Below are 17986 nucleotides of genomic sequence, written 5' to 3' on the forward strand. Positions count from 1 at the left end.
TGTGTCTTTAATGTTTTATGTTCTTGTTGTGTATCAACAGTAGCTCTGCTGTTGTTAACACAGTGATGGTGAAGAAGAATAAGGAGGTGGGGGGGTCAGATGAGGAGATTGTCTGTTCCTGCTGTAATCTGTTGATTCTCATATATTTTTGAACTGTCCATTGTTTTAAGTGTAATGTTAAATCAATGAAGACAATAAAAACAACATTCCACTTGAGGCCTTTTTTTTCTTTAAGAATGATTTTATGTTCCCTTGTAATATTGCAATAAAAAAGGCTGACAATAGCTGTTCTGGACTGAAAACAAAACAATGCAGTAAATCAATGGAGAGAAACAGGAATCTGCATCACTGGTAACGTGACCATCGTGTGAATTAGACGGCTTGACAGCAAAATGTCACTGAACATGTAACTCCCACCTGGCCTGCAGCGCTGCTCGAGACTGGAAAACTGCACACTATGTTCATAAATATAGCTTGCATTGTTATGGTGCTTGTTCAATAACAAACAAAAAGTACAGAACGGATTCATAGATGCCAGTAAAATAAGTGAAATTCATTAAAGAACAGGTTTTAACTGGGCAAGTTTGAAATGCTGACTGACCACAGAAAGAGAAACTGACCAACATTATCTTTATATACAGTTTGGATCCGCATTAAAAACTAACAACGAAAGTTATTTCATTGGTGAGTTGTGATTGAATATATTACTAATCAAAGAAGTAATCCCAGTCTATAAATGAAACAGAGCTGCGTCATATCTGCATGTATAAAGAGCCTGTTGCTCTCAGCAGAGCATTACAATCATGTATGTAAAAAGCAGATTTAAACATAATGAGTAAACACTGAGAAGTCACAGACTTCCAAAATTTTGAAATGTTAAAATGCCTCTTCTCACTGTTACAACACAACATTGCATTCGGATAGAAACTGAAGTCACCTCGACAGTCCTGCATGTTGCTCTCAATGCTAACACTCCAATACTCAAGACTCTTCACACACGTTGATTGATCCAACAACAATTAGTGGCACAAAAAGTGTAGCATACTTAGCAAAGTGTCCAAACATACTGCACTTGAATTTATATTGAACTCCTCCCTGCAATAAGGTGGTGTTAGGATTTCTACCCTAACTTTGAGTGGTGTCATTTACACTGGCCTTTTTTTGTTTTTATAAAAATCAAATCACATCACAATAATTCAATAGTTAGTTTGTCATTTGGGATTTATAGTTACTATATTTTTACGGATGGTTTGACTGTTCAAACCAAATTAACCTAATAACCGTACTGCACTTTCATCACACGTCTTGATCTGCTACTCCGGAGCCTTTGTCTCCTCTCACACCCGTCACACAGCTAATATAAACACACAAATACAGATGCATATCAGTAAAAACTTCCCTTGCATCTCACCACATCATCCATATCATCTCACTGGGTATAAAATTCTCCTAATGCGTGAGGAAAAGATACACAGCTCCCCTCTTTCCATAACGTAACACTGATTCTTTCATACCATTCCCTCAGCAATGCCACCAACCCCGCCCCCACCCCCCTTTTCCACCTGAGTGACCGTCTACAGATCTTTCTTGAACTCCGGCCGGCACCCCTCCGTTTTGCTGGGCTCTCTTTGGTTGGGGCTCAGGAGCTGTATCAGGTCGTGCAGGGCTTTTCTGATCTGGGCACCAAACTTATGGGCATCCTGAAAGAGCGACACAAATGAAAGAATGAGGAGGATTTTATGCTGATGCCTCATCAGTCTGAATAATGAAGAGCCTAAATAACTTCATATAACCTCAGGGTTAAAAGATTATCTATCGAAATGAAATCTGCCTCCAATATATAGGTCTGAGTGTAATGCTCTTCATAGGGTTCATTTTAACTCATATTAACAATTAATCAAATACTACAGAAATAATAAATCTTGCTTTAAAGGAGAACTCCGGTCATTTTTGACCCCTAAATCGTTGTCCTGATGGTCACCCGGTGTTGGGGGGAGCAAAAAACGTGACTAAAATTGATGCAGGCAAACAGGAGTTACACCATGGCTAGACGGCGCTAGGGATAGCCACAACAGCCACTCACCTACTCTACAGCCGAACTCTGGAGCATCCCGGGAAGACATTACTATTCGATTGATTTCTTTACTAAAATAAACGGTGGAGCAGTGCAGTGGTAATATCCAAAATATCTCTGATCGTATATTTTTGTAAAGAAATCATCACAACAAGGAAAAAGTGTTTGTTTCTGTGGCGGGGAGAAGGCGCTCTGCGATTGAATAGTAATGTCTTCCCAGGATGTTTCAGAGTTAGGCTATCTGTGATGAGTGACTACATGCAAAAACACAAAGTTTATACTGTTTATACTGGTTTATACTGTACAGTTTATGGGTTCAGTGGTGTGTCATAAGGATTCGAGTCATGTACCATAGAGATTTGATTGTTTTTTGGGTGTTTGTTGTGGTTGAAAAAATTGCCCCCATACTTTAGCGTTGTGGCTATCCCTAGCGCCGTCTAGCCATGGTGTAACTCCGGTTTGCCTGCATCAATTTTAGTCACGTTTTTTGCTCCCCCCAACACCGGGTGACCATCAGGACAACGATTTAGGGGTCAAAAATGACCGGAGTTCTCCTTTAAAGGTACTGAATCCTACAAAAATACACAGCAGTTCGTGCTCCAAACTGAGGAGGTTATCTAGTTCTCCTTCCTTATGCAGTTTTAAATCACTACTTTGATGTAACTCACGGTGTCTGGACAGGAGTGCTTGCAAGAGATGTGGAAGTTTATCAGGTTGTCTCCCACAATGCAGTAGGACACCCCATAGCCATCATCAGCCACCTGAAATGTATACACAGTCAACATTTAGCTACACTCATGACTGCTTTATAGAAACCACAACACAAAACTAGTTCCATAGAGAGAAGCCCCTGTGTAAAGATTTAAAAATACAAACATATTACAGTACAGATACAGTACAATTACAGCTGATGGTTTCTATCACAAAAAATACTTCAAATGTCTACGTGTGTAAAAGCTGCTGTATGATTTGACTGACCGGACCAAAGCCCCCTCCACAGGAGATGTACTCTGGGTGGTTGACCAGGTCAAACAGCTCCACCTGCTGGACTGGAGTCTGACTTGTGGACAGCCGCCAGGGCTCAGACAGCACCTGAGACACCCACAACAAAGTGACACATCAGTTTGTTGACATCACTGCTGTTTCACACCGAACTGCTGTGATTAATCTGATGGAAGCGGCAAAGTAAAGAAATAGACCTCTTTCAAGAAGGGAGACTCCACTCCGAGGTATTTGGAAACCACGTAGAGGCAGAAGAGGTGTCTGTCGATGCCAGCTCCAGTCATAGCCAGGCGATATAGTTGTTGGTGCTTGTCTAATGCCGCGCGGAACAAACGCCTGCACACATCTGCTGTCTGGTGGAGAATGGCAGTGACATGACATAATAACACATTAAAAAGAGACTCTGTGTGGTTTATGTGGGGGACATGGGGATTTGAGAGAGTCTGCAATAAGCCAAAAAATGATGAAAACAAAGAGACGGTTTTCATGGTCCCACCTCTCCGCCCTCCAGCGCTCGGACCAAGGCGCTGCTCTCACTGGAGCAGGAGCGAACGGTCTCTGTCCTGCCTTCCCTGAACAATCGGGTCATGGAGGCTTCGTACGTCAGGCAGAACGTCCTCCGGTCCTGGAATAAAAAAACCCAGAATAATCACACATAACAGAAAACAGAAAACACTGACGGTTCCAAATCTAATATCTATCTAAATCTAGTATCTTGTACAGTACTGTAAGTGTATGTTTACAAATCTACTTCAGAGAGAGGCTCACCCTGTAGTAGGCCAGCTGAAGAGCCATTTGAATGAAGGCATCTGGACTGACTCGAGACCTCTTGACTTTTCCTTTGCCAAAGTCTCTGAAGGAGAAAACGTGGAAGTCCACGTCATCGGCCAGAGCCTGGGCCACTGCCAGCGACTGAGAGATCTGCTCTTCACACTGAGACACACATATCCACACAGTTAACACTGCACTCTAGCACTATAAATAATAATAAAGTCATACTTCCATGAGCCAGCTTTTACTATGCATTTTTACATGTCACATGAATTTGAGGGTAATGTATGTATCAGCTTGGAGGCCTCTGCCACTGACATATCCAAGTACAGCGCCCAACAGTTAAAGGGATAGTTCAACATTTTGGCAAATTGGCCCATTGCCATAATCGCTATAGTCATAGCAGTAGGTTTGTTACCTTTAATTGTTGGTGCAAGCTATTTTTAGAATGGCGGAGCAGAGCCGTGAGCTGCTCAGAGCTACGCTACGGAGGCTCATGGAATTTCTTGGTTTTCCTCATCAAATACACAATCCAACAACTCTAAAACGCTCTGGTGGACAAGTTGTGACCTGCACATTCACCACGCTATGAGATAATAATGGAACGTTACGAAACTGAGACGTTTTTGAGGTAAATACAGAGTCTGCTTGCTGAAAAACTGTCCCCGAAGGCAACGCGCATTAGCGGTTTTGCATGAATTTAACTCTAAAACAACTCTGTCTGGTAACGTTCTGTTATTATCTCATAGCGTGGTGAATGTGCAGGTCACAACTTGTCCACCAGAGCGTTTTGGAGTTGTTGGATTGTGTATTTAATGAGCTTGATGAGGGAAACCAAGAAATTCCATGAGCCTCCGTAGCGTAGCTCTGAGCAGCCTGCCGCTCCGCCGTTCTAAAAATAGCTTGCACCGACAATTAAAGGTAACGAACCTACTGCTATGACTGTAGTGATTATGGCAATGGGCCAATTTGCTAAAATGTTGAACTATCCCTTTAAATAAACTGAAATTATGTTGAACACATTCAGTGGAGGTTATATTAATGATGATAATGTTGCTTGCTGCTATATGTGTAGTGATATCAGCAGCTTGTTGTGCTGCAGTGAGAAACAAAATTCACTAAATAAAACAGTTTGCTTGCTACTTTGTTTTTTTTCTACATTAACATTAGAATCATCTAATGACACCACTTCTTTTCTTATATTTGAATTTTAGACCTAATATAATAGGACACAAAAAGAGTATTTACAGTGTAGTGTAAACAGACAGATCACTACAGTCAATAGCTTTAAGGACAGAAGTTAAATGTAAAAGATGTGGGAATGGATGACTAACTTCTGGAGAGATTTCCCAGTTCAGTTTCTGTGGCCGTGGTAGTGATGAATCCACGTCTCCTTTGCAGTGACCCTCTGCATTGTAACCCAGCTGGAAACTGTCGGTGGCCAGAGCGTACTGAAAACACACGACAGGTCACAGGTTATCAAGGCCTCTGTCACTACAGTGGACGACCTGCTTCTCTTTCATTTCCCTTACCTCCCACAGGTGTGCTAACACCGGTGCATCAGCCCAGGAGTGCTCTGCATTAATGCCGTTCTTTCCATTCTTGAAGAAAACAACCGAGAAGGACTTGTCGAACCACCTGCATGACAACCGAGATACTGACTCAACACTGTGCAGGAAACTCCAGCAATTCAATAAGATAACAGGAAAAACAAGTTACTGAATCAGTCCACAGGGTAGTTGTCAGTTTAGAGTGAAATTACCTGTCATAACATTTCCCATGCAACAAGGACTTTGCATAGCGATCTAAACTGGCTGCGGGGTCATCTCCCATCATGCCCTGCTCGTCGTCATCGAGGGTCACAAAGAAGGCGGCTCTCTCAATGCAGTCCAGAGAGCGTTTATTGACCCCGCTGTTGAAATACTTCGTCCTGGCTTTAGCCCATGGGATTCTGGGAAACATTTCAAAGTAAAACTCAGTCTCAACATTACAGTACATTAAGGTTGTATTGTGCTGTATTGTGCACGTGATTTAGACGCTGGAGGCTCGCCATGCTGACCTGTCTCCAGCTGTCAGGGCCCCAAGTTTGGCCTCTCCGTTGGATGGAGCTGCAGGGTCATCGAGGATCCTCTGAATCTGGAATTCAATCTCCCTGGGCGACAGCAGTCTGCCTGCCTGGTACACCCTGAGACGGAAGTAGCGACCCCTGTGGTATACCACTATGTAGTCACTGTCCTGCCAGTGTTGCACAGTGTCTTCAGATGTAAAAGAACAAGAGAAAAAGGCAGAGAGCAAAGTCAATTCTTTGTTATATTGTCAAAAGTACAGTGTGAATTTCTGCAGTTTGGAGGTGAGATGCTGACAAAGACCACAGATGATGCACTTAATTTAGGGATTTAGATGTAGTTTGTGTTCACTGAAAACCTCATATTCAGGTCTTTTATCTATATATATTTATCCATATCTAATCTGATCCTTAACTGAGTTTTAGACGGGATGCATGAAGTAACTGACTCTGCAAAACATCCCAACTGGCATAATAGAAACACGCTTCAACTAAACAATACAAACTGAGAACTGTTTTGTTTGCGATGGGTAGCTGAGCTCCCATATGAAATGTGTGAATATTAGAATTACTGTGAAGGGGAAACACTCCTTCATGACTTCCCACTGGGTAAAAGCAGCCACAGCGTCGACCAAGCAGGTAGAAGCCCAAGATATTTTAACATCCTGACACACCCCGCTAAAGAATCTCAGCACCTGCGGCTAAAAGAAGTGGATGAGTGTTATGTGAAGTGAGAGGGGAGGGATGTCGCTTGTGTCTCACTCCACTCTATCAATCATCTCAAGAAGACAACAAACCTGAGTGAACCACATTTTCACCCTTGACACACTGACACATATTTGACTGTACTGAATTCAAATGAACAGCATCCTAGCCTACATTGTTACAACCCAGATGATTGACAGCTTAAGGCCTATTAAGCAAATAGAGGAGTAATAACAAACAGTAGAAGGCATGCAGAGCAGCAGAACTGAAAGCGAGGATGCAGCTTGTCTCTTTTAATTGTGTTTTCTGATCTGAAATGACTGGTTGGGTGACCGTTAAGATGGGGGGTAATTAACACAATGGAAAATATTAATTATACACAGTAACAATGTGACATACATGTCTATTGTTTGGACATTCAGAGATCTAAAACTGGGACTGGGCCAGATGTGCAAAAATATAAATACTACCTGTTAGTGTCCCAGGAATTCGACAAGTGTCAAACATCCGCTCAAACTGATAGGAACAGCAGGGAACAGCAGACCTCAACAACCACTGAGCAGGATAAAGTAGGATAGACCAATACAAAAACAAAGTATGGGCAAGAAAGGAAGAGAGGAAACAAAGAAAAAGAGTTGGGGTGAAATAAAGAGAAAAACAGGGAGAGGAAAGAAAAGAGAAAACACAAATGTGTGGGCAGAAGAAAATAGACATTAGTTAGAGACAGAACCTTCCCAGACAGACCTGAGATGAGACCAGAAGGCAAGATGAGACGGATGAGAGATGACAGGACGGGCTGCACGGCAGACATACTCTGACTCAGTGAATCGCAGACACCTTGCTTTGGGAGACCACACACACACTTACTCATACACGCACAATTTTTATATCCCACGCTTAAACTCCAGAGGGTTCAGACACCTTCAGTATGCCTCATCGTTTCTGGAGCAGTGATGTGTTAGCATCACTCACTATAAATCCAGCGCAGCCTTCTTCGTGGAAGTCGGCTGCTCGTGTTCTGGCAATATCATGTATCACATATCAGCACTGTGAGAAACATCATGTTGCCACAGTGTGTGCACATGTCAGTCAGTGTTTACCGGTCTCCTCTCCAGGAGTGCGTGTGGTGTTGAATATCCTCTCACACTGAGCTGCACACAGAGGAATGACAGTGCCTGGTATACGACTCTGGGAAACATAGAGGAGAAGACGAAAGCAAAGGCACAGGGAGAGGGACAGGGGACAGCAGTGGGAAATGTAGAGTCAAAAAAAAAAGGGGCATTTTTTTAAAGAAAAAAAAAGGAGGACGATAGAGAAATCAAACAAGTGAAGAAGAGATTGAAAGGGGTACAATAGGAAGGGGTGAGAAATGAGCATGGTATGAGAACATGAGGGAAATGTTTTCACATTAACTAAACAAATGTATGAAGACACACACGCTATCTACTATAAACAACCGGGACACACTAACAGTGATGGATGGATGTTGCTCACACAGTCAAAACACAATCAAAATGCATCCGACGGTCTCATATTTCTGTTGTAATATACATTAACCGTGAACAAAACATTCTGCCACTCCACAAAGCAAGATCCTAATGTCTCAAGATTTGATTAACAAGTCTTCTGTTGCCATGGCAAAGAGACATGAATAATGAATGTCTCCGTGTATATGGAGCAACTGTGGAAGACTGGTGGCTGAACTCACAGGTTTAATCTCTTCTTTGTTGAGTTTGCGACGGTACATGAAGAAGGCGTGGATGCTGTTGCCTGCTCTGGCTGCCTGGATGGGGGTGGGTGTCACATACAAGAAGTCCTGGAGGAGACAAACAAACAGATTCAAGAGGTCAGGGGGTGGATGTGCAAATGATATCCAACCAAGAGATTATGCATTTCAAACATTTACTTCATAAACAATTTTTTCTTCACACCAAATGGTTGCCCACAAATGACACCGAATGAATACTTAAATATCTCAAAGGCCTTATAACATAATAAATTCAGCTATAAGTACAAAGTATATTTGAAGAGCTCTTTTCCAAAACGCGATAAACGCCAAACTTGAAACAATGAGTTTGTCATGCCATTTTGCTGTGTACTGAACCTATTCACTGCTCTGTCAACGTTTCATGACAAATCACTATTTTCCTGTTTAAAATGCACTGTAAGATGCAGTTCCTCTCCAAACCACGACAGGACCAAACCTTTTATGCGATATGACCTCTCGACCAATCAGAATTCGGTGAGCGCTCTACGCAATCCAACATGGCGGTGCTCTGAACCGAGGTTTGTTTTCAGTCATTCATTCAGTAGTTTCTGGTTTTGTATGTGTTATTTTTAAATTATCTGTTTATGTGGTGGACACTGGGCCATAAAGTATAGGCGGGGGCAAGACAGAAACCATCAGTTGTTGTTTTTTTTAAATGTGGATTTATAGCATTTTGAAAAAAAAAAAACTTCAACTCAACAATCAACAATATTGTTTGATTTAATAATCATTGTTCAACATGTTCAGACTGAGCCGACAATCATTAATAGGATAAATTGAATATTAACAAAATGGGTGGGTCTAGGTAAAAAATAAAATTTTCTTAAAAACTATTAAAATGGATTTATAGCGTTTCGAAAAAGAGCTCCTCATTTTCATATCCAGTTACCAGTAAGTCAGTTCAAAGAGAGGAATGCACCTATGTTAACAGGACACTTCTTAAGAGGACATAAATAAAGAGAGGTTTTCATACCATGCCATAGTAGTTACTGTTGACCATGATTGGGCTTCGTCCCCGTAGGTAGACGTATTCCTCCCACCAGTCACTAACCTGAACACACAGAAAAAAAATGTGTTATTGCCTCGCTGTAATTACTGGGCACCTGTTAAGATAAGATATATGAGATATACAAGAAATAACATCCGTCTGTGTAAAGCTTTCTCATAACTGCAGTTATGGCTACACATGTATAAAAAGAAAAAAAATAGGACACTGTGGCCTTGACTTTTGACCACCAAAAGTGATCAGTTAATGGTTGGGTCCAAATGAATAATTGTACCAACTTTTAAGAAATTCTCTCAAGGCCATAAATATTTACCCACCCTCTAATTGCCATGCTCAGTTTGTATAAGAAAAATACAAACCGTCACTTGACCATTAAATGACCTTACCAAGTTTGTAAAAAAAAAAAAAAATCCTTAAGGCATTACTGAGTTCAACTTTATTAGACCACAACCCCCCCAAAAAATTGCATGCAGCTCCAGCAGTCGCCAGGGTGGAGGCACACAAATCTCTAAGAGAAAGCTAATATCACAGTCAAGTGGCAGTCACGTCACTTACATATTCAGATAGGATAAATTATTCAAATCACAGAACCTCACAAAGACATGCATTGTTAATGGAATTTTAAATTTCCTTCGGACTGCTTTTGCATTTGATGTTTAAGTGACGTTTAGAGTGGCCAGGCTTAACCAGAGGACTGCAAAGAGGTCAACCACTTACATAGTTGGATGCCCAGAGAGCTTTGAGTTTGAGGTACCACTGCAGGCGGTTACCGAGGCTGCTCTCAAACTCGGCGGCCAGATTGGTCATACGTTCATACTGCGCGTCATCCATCAGCGGACGCACAGATTCCATGTACTAAACAAGAACCACAATACAATATCAATAAACATCATCAAACAACAAATTACCAACAGAATAACAACTGCTCCAACTCTGCTGATGTAATATTAAAGCTCCTCTCCGTTCTATCTGTCACATATATCTCAGTTCAGAAGGGTAGCTTAGCTACTGCATCTTGCATTTTTATACATTTCCCAACTAGCTTGCAGGCAGATAAGACGAGGAGGAACGGAAAGGCAGAAAATGATGAATGTGAGAAAGTGATCCATCTTTTTTTATGGTCACTGATCAGTGTGCTGCCATTTCCTCGGCTTCATGTGACATCTCACCCTCTTGACTGTGTCCTTGATGGTGGGCACAGGCAGGTTTGGCAGCGAGCCCTGGTAGCTGTAGAGTAGAGGCTTTCTGCCAGAAAAGATCCGCACCAGCGCCTGGCACAGACACACAAGCATATATATATACATTTATATACAGTATGTATGTATATATAAAACCTGTTTTGCTACTCTTAAAAGAAGATAAAACAAACTACAAAATGAATATGACGAGTTTTAGATGTGTGAGACTATAGTAACTATATTAAAAACAACATATGTGTTGATAACAAAAGGTCACAGTTTTACCAGTCTCTATAAAAAAGTGTGAAAGAGCACTGACCACCCAGACTTTGGTGGTGGTGGACATCTTGCCGTGCTGCTCGAACATCCAGCGGTGGTAAGAGAGGAGCTGCTTGAGACACAGGCGCATGGTGAAGATGAGCAAGAGCCATAGCATTGTGCTAAAGAGCACCGCTGATACCACTGCCTGGCACTGGGTGCTCATTGACTGGCTGGGAATGGTGGGAGAGAGAGAAGAACAACAGGGAGAGGAATAAATACCAGAATTCTTTAAAAAATAGAAAATAGAACAGAAACCACTCAAATGGATGGGTGGGGAGGGGTGGTTGATTGGATTGATAATGATTAGAAGGGCCAGCTGTTTCACAATTGACCTATGGCTAAGCCACGCCCCCAAACGCGATGAGCCAATCACAGTGTGCATAGCTAGCCCATACACTCGGACATTCTCTGCTTCCATGTCCATTGAAATGCACTGCAGTTAGTCAGTTTTCATTCGTTTTTTCTTGACATTTTAAAATGGTCAAACGGTGTGCATGGGGTACATGCAACTCCGGCACTAGGTATCCCGAGAGGCTGGGCCACGGGGTGGATTTTTTTTTACCTTTTCCCAAGCCACATCTCAACCGAGAGAAGTGTCTGCTCTGGATAAAGTTATGCAGTAGACTACAACACCAACTAAACGTGGATAAAAATTAACAAGGATGTCTACATCTGTTCTAAGTTAAGTCAACAACGTATTTGAGGCAACATATTGTCAGAGATGTTTAGATGTTAGCCAGTATCACAACTAAGCATAAAGTCCGCTAGCTTAATGCTAACGTATAATGTAAAACTCCATAGACAGGCTAACAGAAATTAGCCCGTCGCTATCGGCGTTTCACGGTAACCGACAGCCATAGCAGTAAAGCTAAGTGAAGTTTTGGTGACTTCGAGATGATATTTAATCTTTCTGTCTCCAAAAATCATCAATTGCCTCCTGTGAAATGTCTCCTACTGTGACAGCTGTTGCCATAGCAACTGTCACCGAATGTTGACTGTTTGTCCGAGTGAGTGGAGGGGGCGGGGCTTAGCCATAGGTGTATATCAAATGAGGAAATCTGTGATGTATTTGTTCCATTTCTAACTTCATCAGTGCTCTGGCCAATATCCCTTTACTTTAAAATGAATGCAAAAGAAAGAGAGAAGAGCATATTATCACAATACAACTACAGATTATAGTTTCAGAGAGAGTGAGAGAGAGAGAGAGACTCTGAGCAGCCAAAAGATTCATCATTAACTTTTAGCACTTGAGTGGGTCATGAGATGTGTTACCTGACTGGCAGGTGCTCCTGTATCTTGGCTATGAGGCCCATGGAGGGGTCGGAGCGAGTGTACATAGTAGCCAGGATTGCTATGACCACAAAGAGCCAGGATGAGGGGCTGGCAGGATATACCCCCGTTATCACACTGTTCTGTTGATGTCAGAGGAGAGAGAACAACTTTAAATCCCCTTTCTTCCTGGTTACAATCAGTACACTGGCATCCACACTGATCATTCAGCTATGATTAAACAACATAATAACTGTCATTCTAAAGCTTTATTCTATTTGTCAGACAATAACCTGATCCACACATCAATTTACTGCTAATTAACTGTTACCTTCAGGCTTTTAAATTCTGCTTCTGAAAAATGAATAATGACAGTGAGAATCAAACAAAGACGCGTGAGGCTTGATGACCTCATATAACGAATGGGTCATTATTTGTGGCATCCATTATTGATTATATAATGAAGTCCACACATTATGACAGCAAAAGGCTTCGAAGCAGGCTGCCTTTGTTTATGAGGGTTTTACAAAACTAAAAACTTAAACACAACATTTCAAATTAATAATCAGACAGGACAGAGAAATGTCAGCAATTGAAAGCCCAGAGTTAAAAACAAACAAACAATTAAAACAATTTAAGAAAATAACTAAAAATCTGTGTCAGTGTCAATACTCCAGTGATGTTCAAGCCCGTCATAAATATCCCAAGTTCAAATTTATTTGATCTATCCTATGATTTGTATGTTATTTGTAAGGTAAAAAAAGAACCTATGAACAGATTTTTCTGTGTTAGTTTTGAATGTTAAAGTTGAGATCTATGCTTGTAGCACTCACCGCCTATAGACTAGAAAGCAAGAAACCTGAAAAATAAGTAGAATGAGCAGATAATGAACAAAAATATTAAAACCACAATATGGACAAGCCAACAGAGCACCGTGTTTGAAGGATTCCTAACATTTTGCTCTGAGAAAAGTGCAAGTGCTGACATGCTGAGGGACAGCAAGGCAGTAATAACTACAGTTACCATGTATGTGTTCGTATGTGTCTGCCATAAAGCCAAGGTGTAGGAAATGTGGTCACAATCTCCTCTTCTGTTCCAAAGTTACAGTGGTGGTGAATAAGTAAACATTACGTTGGCATGTCGTCACAACACGTCAATATGTTATCTAATCAATCAGTTTTTTTCAGTTTGAGTTGTGGACATAAACGTTGTTTGTGAGATCACAGTGATCTTGGCCCCAGGCCCCGAAAATTCATTCATGACTCCATGTGAACGTAATGAAATCCCCTCAGCTTTGATCTAAGAGGCCAAAGCCACGTTTTGTTCTTTTCTTTTGACAACCAGAAAGTAATCAGATGTCCAAGTGAGTGTTTGTGTAAAAAAGCCTCTCAAGGCATTACTTAGGTATCACAGATACTAGAGTGAGTGGGACATACTATGTATGGACAGATGGAAAACATAAGTCCTGATGCAGAGGAAGAAGAATGTAAGTGTGGCTGTGGTTATTGCACATGGTCTAAAGATGCAGATGCAGTCTGTGCATGAACAAACAAAACAACCAAGTGTGACACAAGAGTCGCAGATACCTTCAGTCTGATGATTTTCTTCTTCCAGGAGCGCACCCCAGAGAGGTAGATCTCAGTGAGGGCCTGGTGGGACAGCCGCAGATCGATACCCTCCGGGGTGACTGTGAACTGGAAGGCCACTGCTTGGTGGGCCTCTGCCATGATTACTGTGCACAATAAGAGGGCCTGAAGGAGGAAACAGAGGGAACCAGAGGAGAAAGGGTTAGGGTTAAGCTTTCTTAGAGCGTGTTGTAGACATGAAACTCACTGTGTCAAATCTCAAACACATTAGACACAAGAATATCAGTTGTCTCCCCTCAAAAACAGATTGATATGATTGTACGCACCTAATATACAGATCAACTAATAGAGGCTAGAGCAGCATCGTTTTCTTTTACAAAAGTAAACTATTTAGCCTACACCATGAAATGACCCAGACCCACTCAATGAAAAGTCAACAAGAATGCAACACAAGCTGAAAACAAGAAGACACAAGTAAATGGCCGACAGCAGCAACCTTATGTTTTGTGATTACAATAAATACAGGGAACTCAGGTGCAGCAGCCGATGGGAAACTGAGCCCTTGAGGTGTTAGCTGTAAGTGCTATGAGGGGACTTAGAGATGATTCATCAAACTGATGATGAATTACAAAATGTGTGCTGCGTATGCCTGGCAAAACACATCCATCTAATGCATGAGCATTTTTTAAGAGGAGCTCATATTATTCATGAGTCCTTTCAAATGCAAAGTCAGCTTGAGATTGATGGAGTTTGATGGGAAAGCGCTGACTAGCTACTGATGTGATCGGGGAATTTTTTTTTTTTAATGTTTTTTGTTTAAGGCAATCGCTGCTTCTCTTCACAAAGGGAATTGATTTTCCTCCACAAATAGGCTATGGATAATGCCCCGAGGTTTAGTCACTGTGACACTGGACTGCATCCCTGTGGAGGGTACATCTGCTCTTTCAGTGTGGCTAAAAATGGCCAACACACACACAAACACACTCACTCTCTCTTACACATATATACATTTCCGTCATGATCCCAGGACCCAGGGAGGTTCTACTCTTTAGGTCAGATCTGGCAGGTCCAGTCATGCCCATGCCAAGGACTAACAGCAGTACATTTCAGCCTCTTTCTTTCAGTGCCAACACACCTGCTCAGTTCAGCACGGTGGGTACACACACGCACACTGAAGGAGCCGCCTTAGGAGATGCTGGTTCTAGCTTTTATTACCGATGATAACCCTTGACTGGAATAAATGTTTTGACAGCTCAATCTGCACTGACGGTGCATTAATCTTGAGCATCTCTGTAACTTTAATTCCCAATTCACTTAGAGCTTCTTGTTTTCTGTGCTCTACAAAGCTTAAAAATTATATATTTTTTAAGTTAAGCCACGCACATAGTCATTAACAAGGGGAATGGCTGTGACAATAGGTGGTAAAGTAAAGTCTGTTCAAAGATGTTACAGTTTAACATAGGTGTTTTGGAATGAGGAAGAAAGTTGCTTGTACTATTCAAGAGTTAATATTTGTTTTCTGGCCTTTTGCCCTGCAAGAACCAACGGTTTGTTAGTGGACTTAACAGATGCAAGGCAACCGTTTTATTAGCAGTGTTTATGTCCTGCCTTATCATAACTTATCTTTATTAAGCTTTTCCTGCCAGTGTGTCAAATAAGAAAAGTTATGGTAACAAATAACTGTAGTATTGTGGAGCAATCGCATAATTTCAAACACACAGTTAAAAAACAGAGAAACTGATAATTTTAACTCTTAACTACAGTATCTTAAAGGTTTTTTAATGTCTTAATTCACTGCAAACACAAAGATCCGCTGCACAACTTGAACAACTGATAACACGTCATATCAACCAAGGTTATCTGACTGCTTCTGTGGACATGCTCTCATCGCTAGTCTCAAATAAAGCTGATTTTACTTGAATGTCAAATATTGTTTTAGTCAACAAAGTAATTCATACCACATTTGCAGACCTTGAAAAGACAAGGTTTAATCTTGTTTATCACTCTACTCGGGAAACAATCAAATGTATGAGACTTATAGCACTAGCATTTATAACGTCCTCCTCTCTAGTCACACACTGTAGCTCAAAGTTGTTTGATTTTACTCACAACATCGAGGGCGTCTTTTACAGTAAGGCACTCCCTGCTCTCAAAGCATGCCTCATTACCCAAGGTGACATAATCCAGGTCTGACAGTAATCACTCTCATTGTTTCTTTATCTCACTTTAGGTTTTGCTAAACTGTTATTTGGTGTAATGGAAAAACTTTTCAACTTTGTTTGGGGGATGCTTCCCCACCTTTCTCCTGCAGTGAAGGAATGCACTGCTGTGTGTGTGTGTGTGTGTGTGTGTGTGTGTGTGTGTGTGTGTGTGTGTGTGTGTGTGTGTGTGTGTGCGTATGCACTGGTAAACCTGAAGAGACTTAAAGCTTATAAATGATCTCCTGCAGAAAGAAAACTGTGTGGGTATTTATAACATGTAGCCTAACAACAACACATAAACTAAACTGCAGCGTTGTGCAGAGCTGGGCATGTCTCAGTGTTTCAAAAGCAGAAAAATTCTAACTGGAAGTAGTTCCTGTGTAAACACTAGCAGCATAATGGGGCCCAAGGGGCTATGTTTCAAAACAAGTGACAGCTGTGTCAACCAACATTTGAGGAAAAACTGGTCATGATAACTACGGTATGTGAACTAGTATAATTTATACCTTCGTAGCCCAAACAACGCCCTCTTTGGCCACGCATAATGATTTGATTGAGCAATAGTAACTGTATGTTTATCTGATTTTCACACTTGGGTATCTGGGTTGTATATGCATTATGATATCCGGTAGCTTTTATGCTACAGCTGCAGAAAGCCAGGGAGCAGACGTTAGCGGCACTTGACGTTTTAACGGCACTAGGTTTGAAAATGAACGTTAGCTGCTGCTGCTAGTGCTGCTGCTAGCCGAGCACCCAGCCCATTATGTAGTTAGCTGCACACTAACGTCCGCTGGTACCCCCTTTTTTTCTTTTCTTTTCTTTTTACGTTCATGGGAAGATGCGAATGTTTTGTATCTGCGCTGTAACATTTTGTCAGAACCGCGTTAGCGTTAGCATACCTGTTGTTTTTGTTGTTGTTGTTAGCGAGGAGGAGAATTGTCGAGAATCCACAGAGGAGAAGCAGGAACCGACTGTGAACTTCGTTCTGACGTCGACCAGCGGCCGGTGAGTGCTGCTTCCCTGTCGGCCCTCCTCCTCTCTCCTCCTCTCGACTGAACCACTACACAGGCTCGGCTGGATGGAGCTCATGCTGCTTTCAGGGAGTGTCGGAAATCTTGGAATAAATCATAGGCGCTTCGTTCTCTGATCCATGAAGTGTTACATTTATGGTCCGGAGGGAGAATGAATACTTATGTAAAATAACCTATGGGAAAACTTTTTTTTTTGATTGATTCACTCACAAACGGCATGTAGTCTTGTCTTTTTTCAACAGCGACATGAAAAAAGGAAATACTGATAACCGTTCCTTGTTACACTGCTAACCTAATAGTTGATATTATATAATTAAAACAACATAAAATATAATAATAAAAATGAAATCTTCCACCCACTTACAAGAGTTTTCAGCCATATCCATGGTCTTCATCAGCGGTTAGGGCTTCTGATGAGGATGAAATAATCCCATCTGCTGGACTGAAAATTTAATTTCTCAAAGAGCACCAGGGGATGTGCTTGAAAGCTCAGGGAGGACATTTTCAACAAGTCAAGAATTAGCTTTCATTCTATATTCAGAGCAATGTTTTCCATCTCTGTCCTCAATGAGCACATTTTATAGTTATAATAACCATATTATTTGAGGTTACAGCAAATAATACAAATAACTTTTGCATCCAGAATAAACAGGTTTATACCATAACTGTCAGCATTAGTGCAGGGCAAAAAGAAACAGCCATGCAAAACACAATTTTAACCCAGAAACTAAATACACACACACATGAATTTAGGGTTTATTATTGTAACCATAACAATAAGGTGGATCTCTCTTTATTTTGACCATCAATTCAATCATAATTGTTCTTTTTATCACAGGCAATAGTTATAATAGTGCACTTTTTATATTTAAATTATGATACAGACATTTCTTTTTTTTTAAACACCTTATTCTACTGACCCTTATGAATGGAGAATAGTTTACAATCTTAGCCAGAGTTGGGCCAATGAAAGTGAAGGTGATGTGGTGATGCGACAGATGAAACTGAT

The 17986-nt window shown here is 41.2% G+C and overlaps 1 protein-coding gene across 2 annotated transcripts; it reads right to left on the reverse strand.

Annotated features, from left to right (window-relative positions):
• Positions 1-230: 230 nt before the first annotated feature.
• Positions 231-17033, reverse strand: LOC311003243 (carnitine O-palmitoyltransferase 1, liver isoform). 2 transcript variants are annotated; one of them, XM_083994940.1, is made up of 19 exons: positions 16846-17033; positions 13746-13910; positions 12163-12302; positions 10889-11060; positions 10561-10662; positions 10109-10246; positions 9359-9436; positions 8326-8433; positions 7718-7805; positions 5907-6102; positions 5610-5798; positions 5380-5485; positions 5182-5298; positions 3845-4009; positions 3573-3701; positions 3274-3429; positions 3053-3166; positions 2743-2835; positions 231-1700 (listed from the first exon to the last, which is right to left on the reverse strand). In XM_083994940.1, the coding sequence occupies exons 2-19, from the start codon at positions 13884-13886 to the stop codon at positions 1575-1577; spliced, it is 2358 nt and encodes a 785-aa protein (XP_083851066.1). In that variant the 5' UTR covers positions 13887-13910; positions 16846-17033; the 3' UTR covers positions 231-1574. The 2 variants fall into 2 exon arrangements, with proteins under 2 accessions (XP_083851066.1, XP_083851067.1); XM_083994941.1 differs by lacking the exon at positions 16846-17033 and adding an exon at positions 12993-13018 and having other exon boundaries at positions 13746-13859.
• Positions 17034-17986: the final 953 nt, after the last annotated feature.

This window comes from Trachurus trachurus, assembly GCF_905171665.1.
Source record: "Trachurus trachurus genome assembly, chromosome: 19".
NCBI lineage: Eukaryota > Metazoa > Chordata > Actinopteri > Carangiformes > Carangidae > Trachurus > Trachurus trachurus.

Coding starts and splice junctions, on each gene's coding strand:
- LOC311003243 (XM_083994940.1), bottom strand. CDS start 13,886: ATGGCAGAGGCCCACCAAGCAGTGGCCTTCCAGTTCACAGTCACCCCG. Junction 5,799..5,906: donor GCCCTGACAGCTGGAGACAG/GTCAGCATGGCG, acceptor AATGTTTCCCAG/AATCCCATGGGCTAAAGCCA. Junction 3,702..3,844: donor TTCAGCTGGCCTACTACAGG/GTGAGCCTCTCT, acceptor TTTTTATTCCAG/GACCGGAGGACGTTCTGCCT.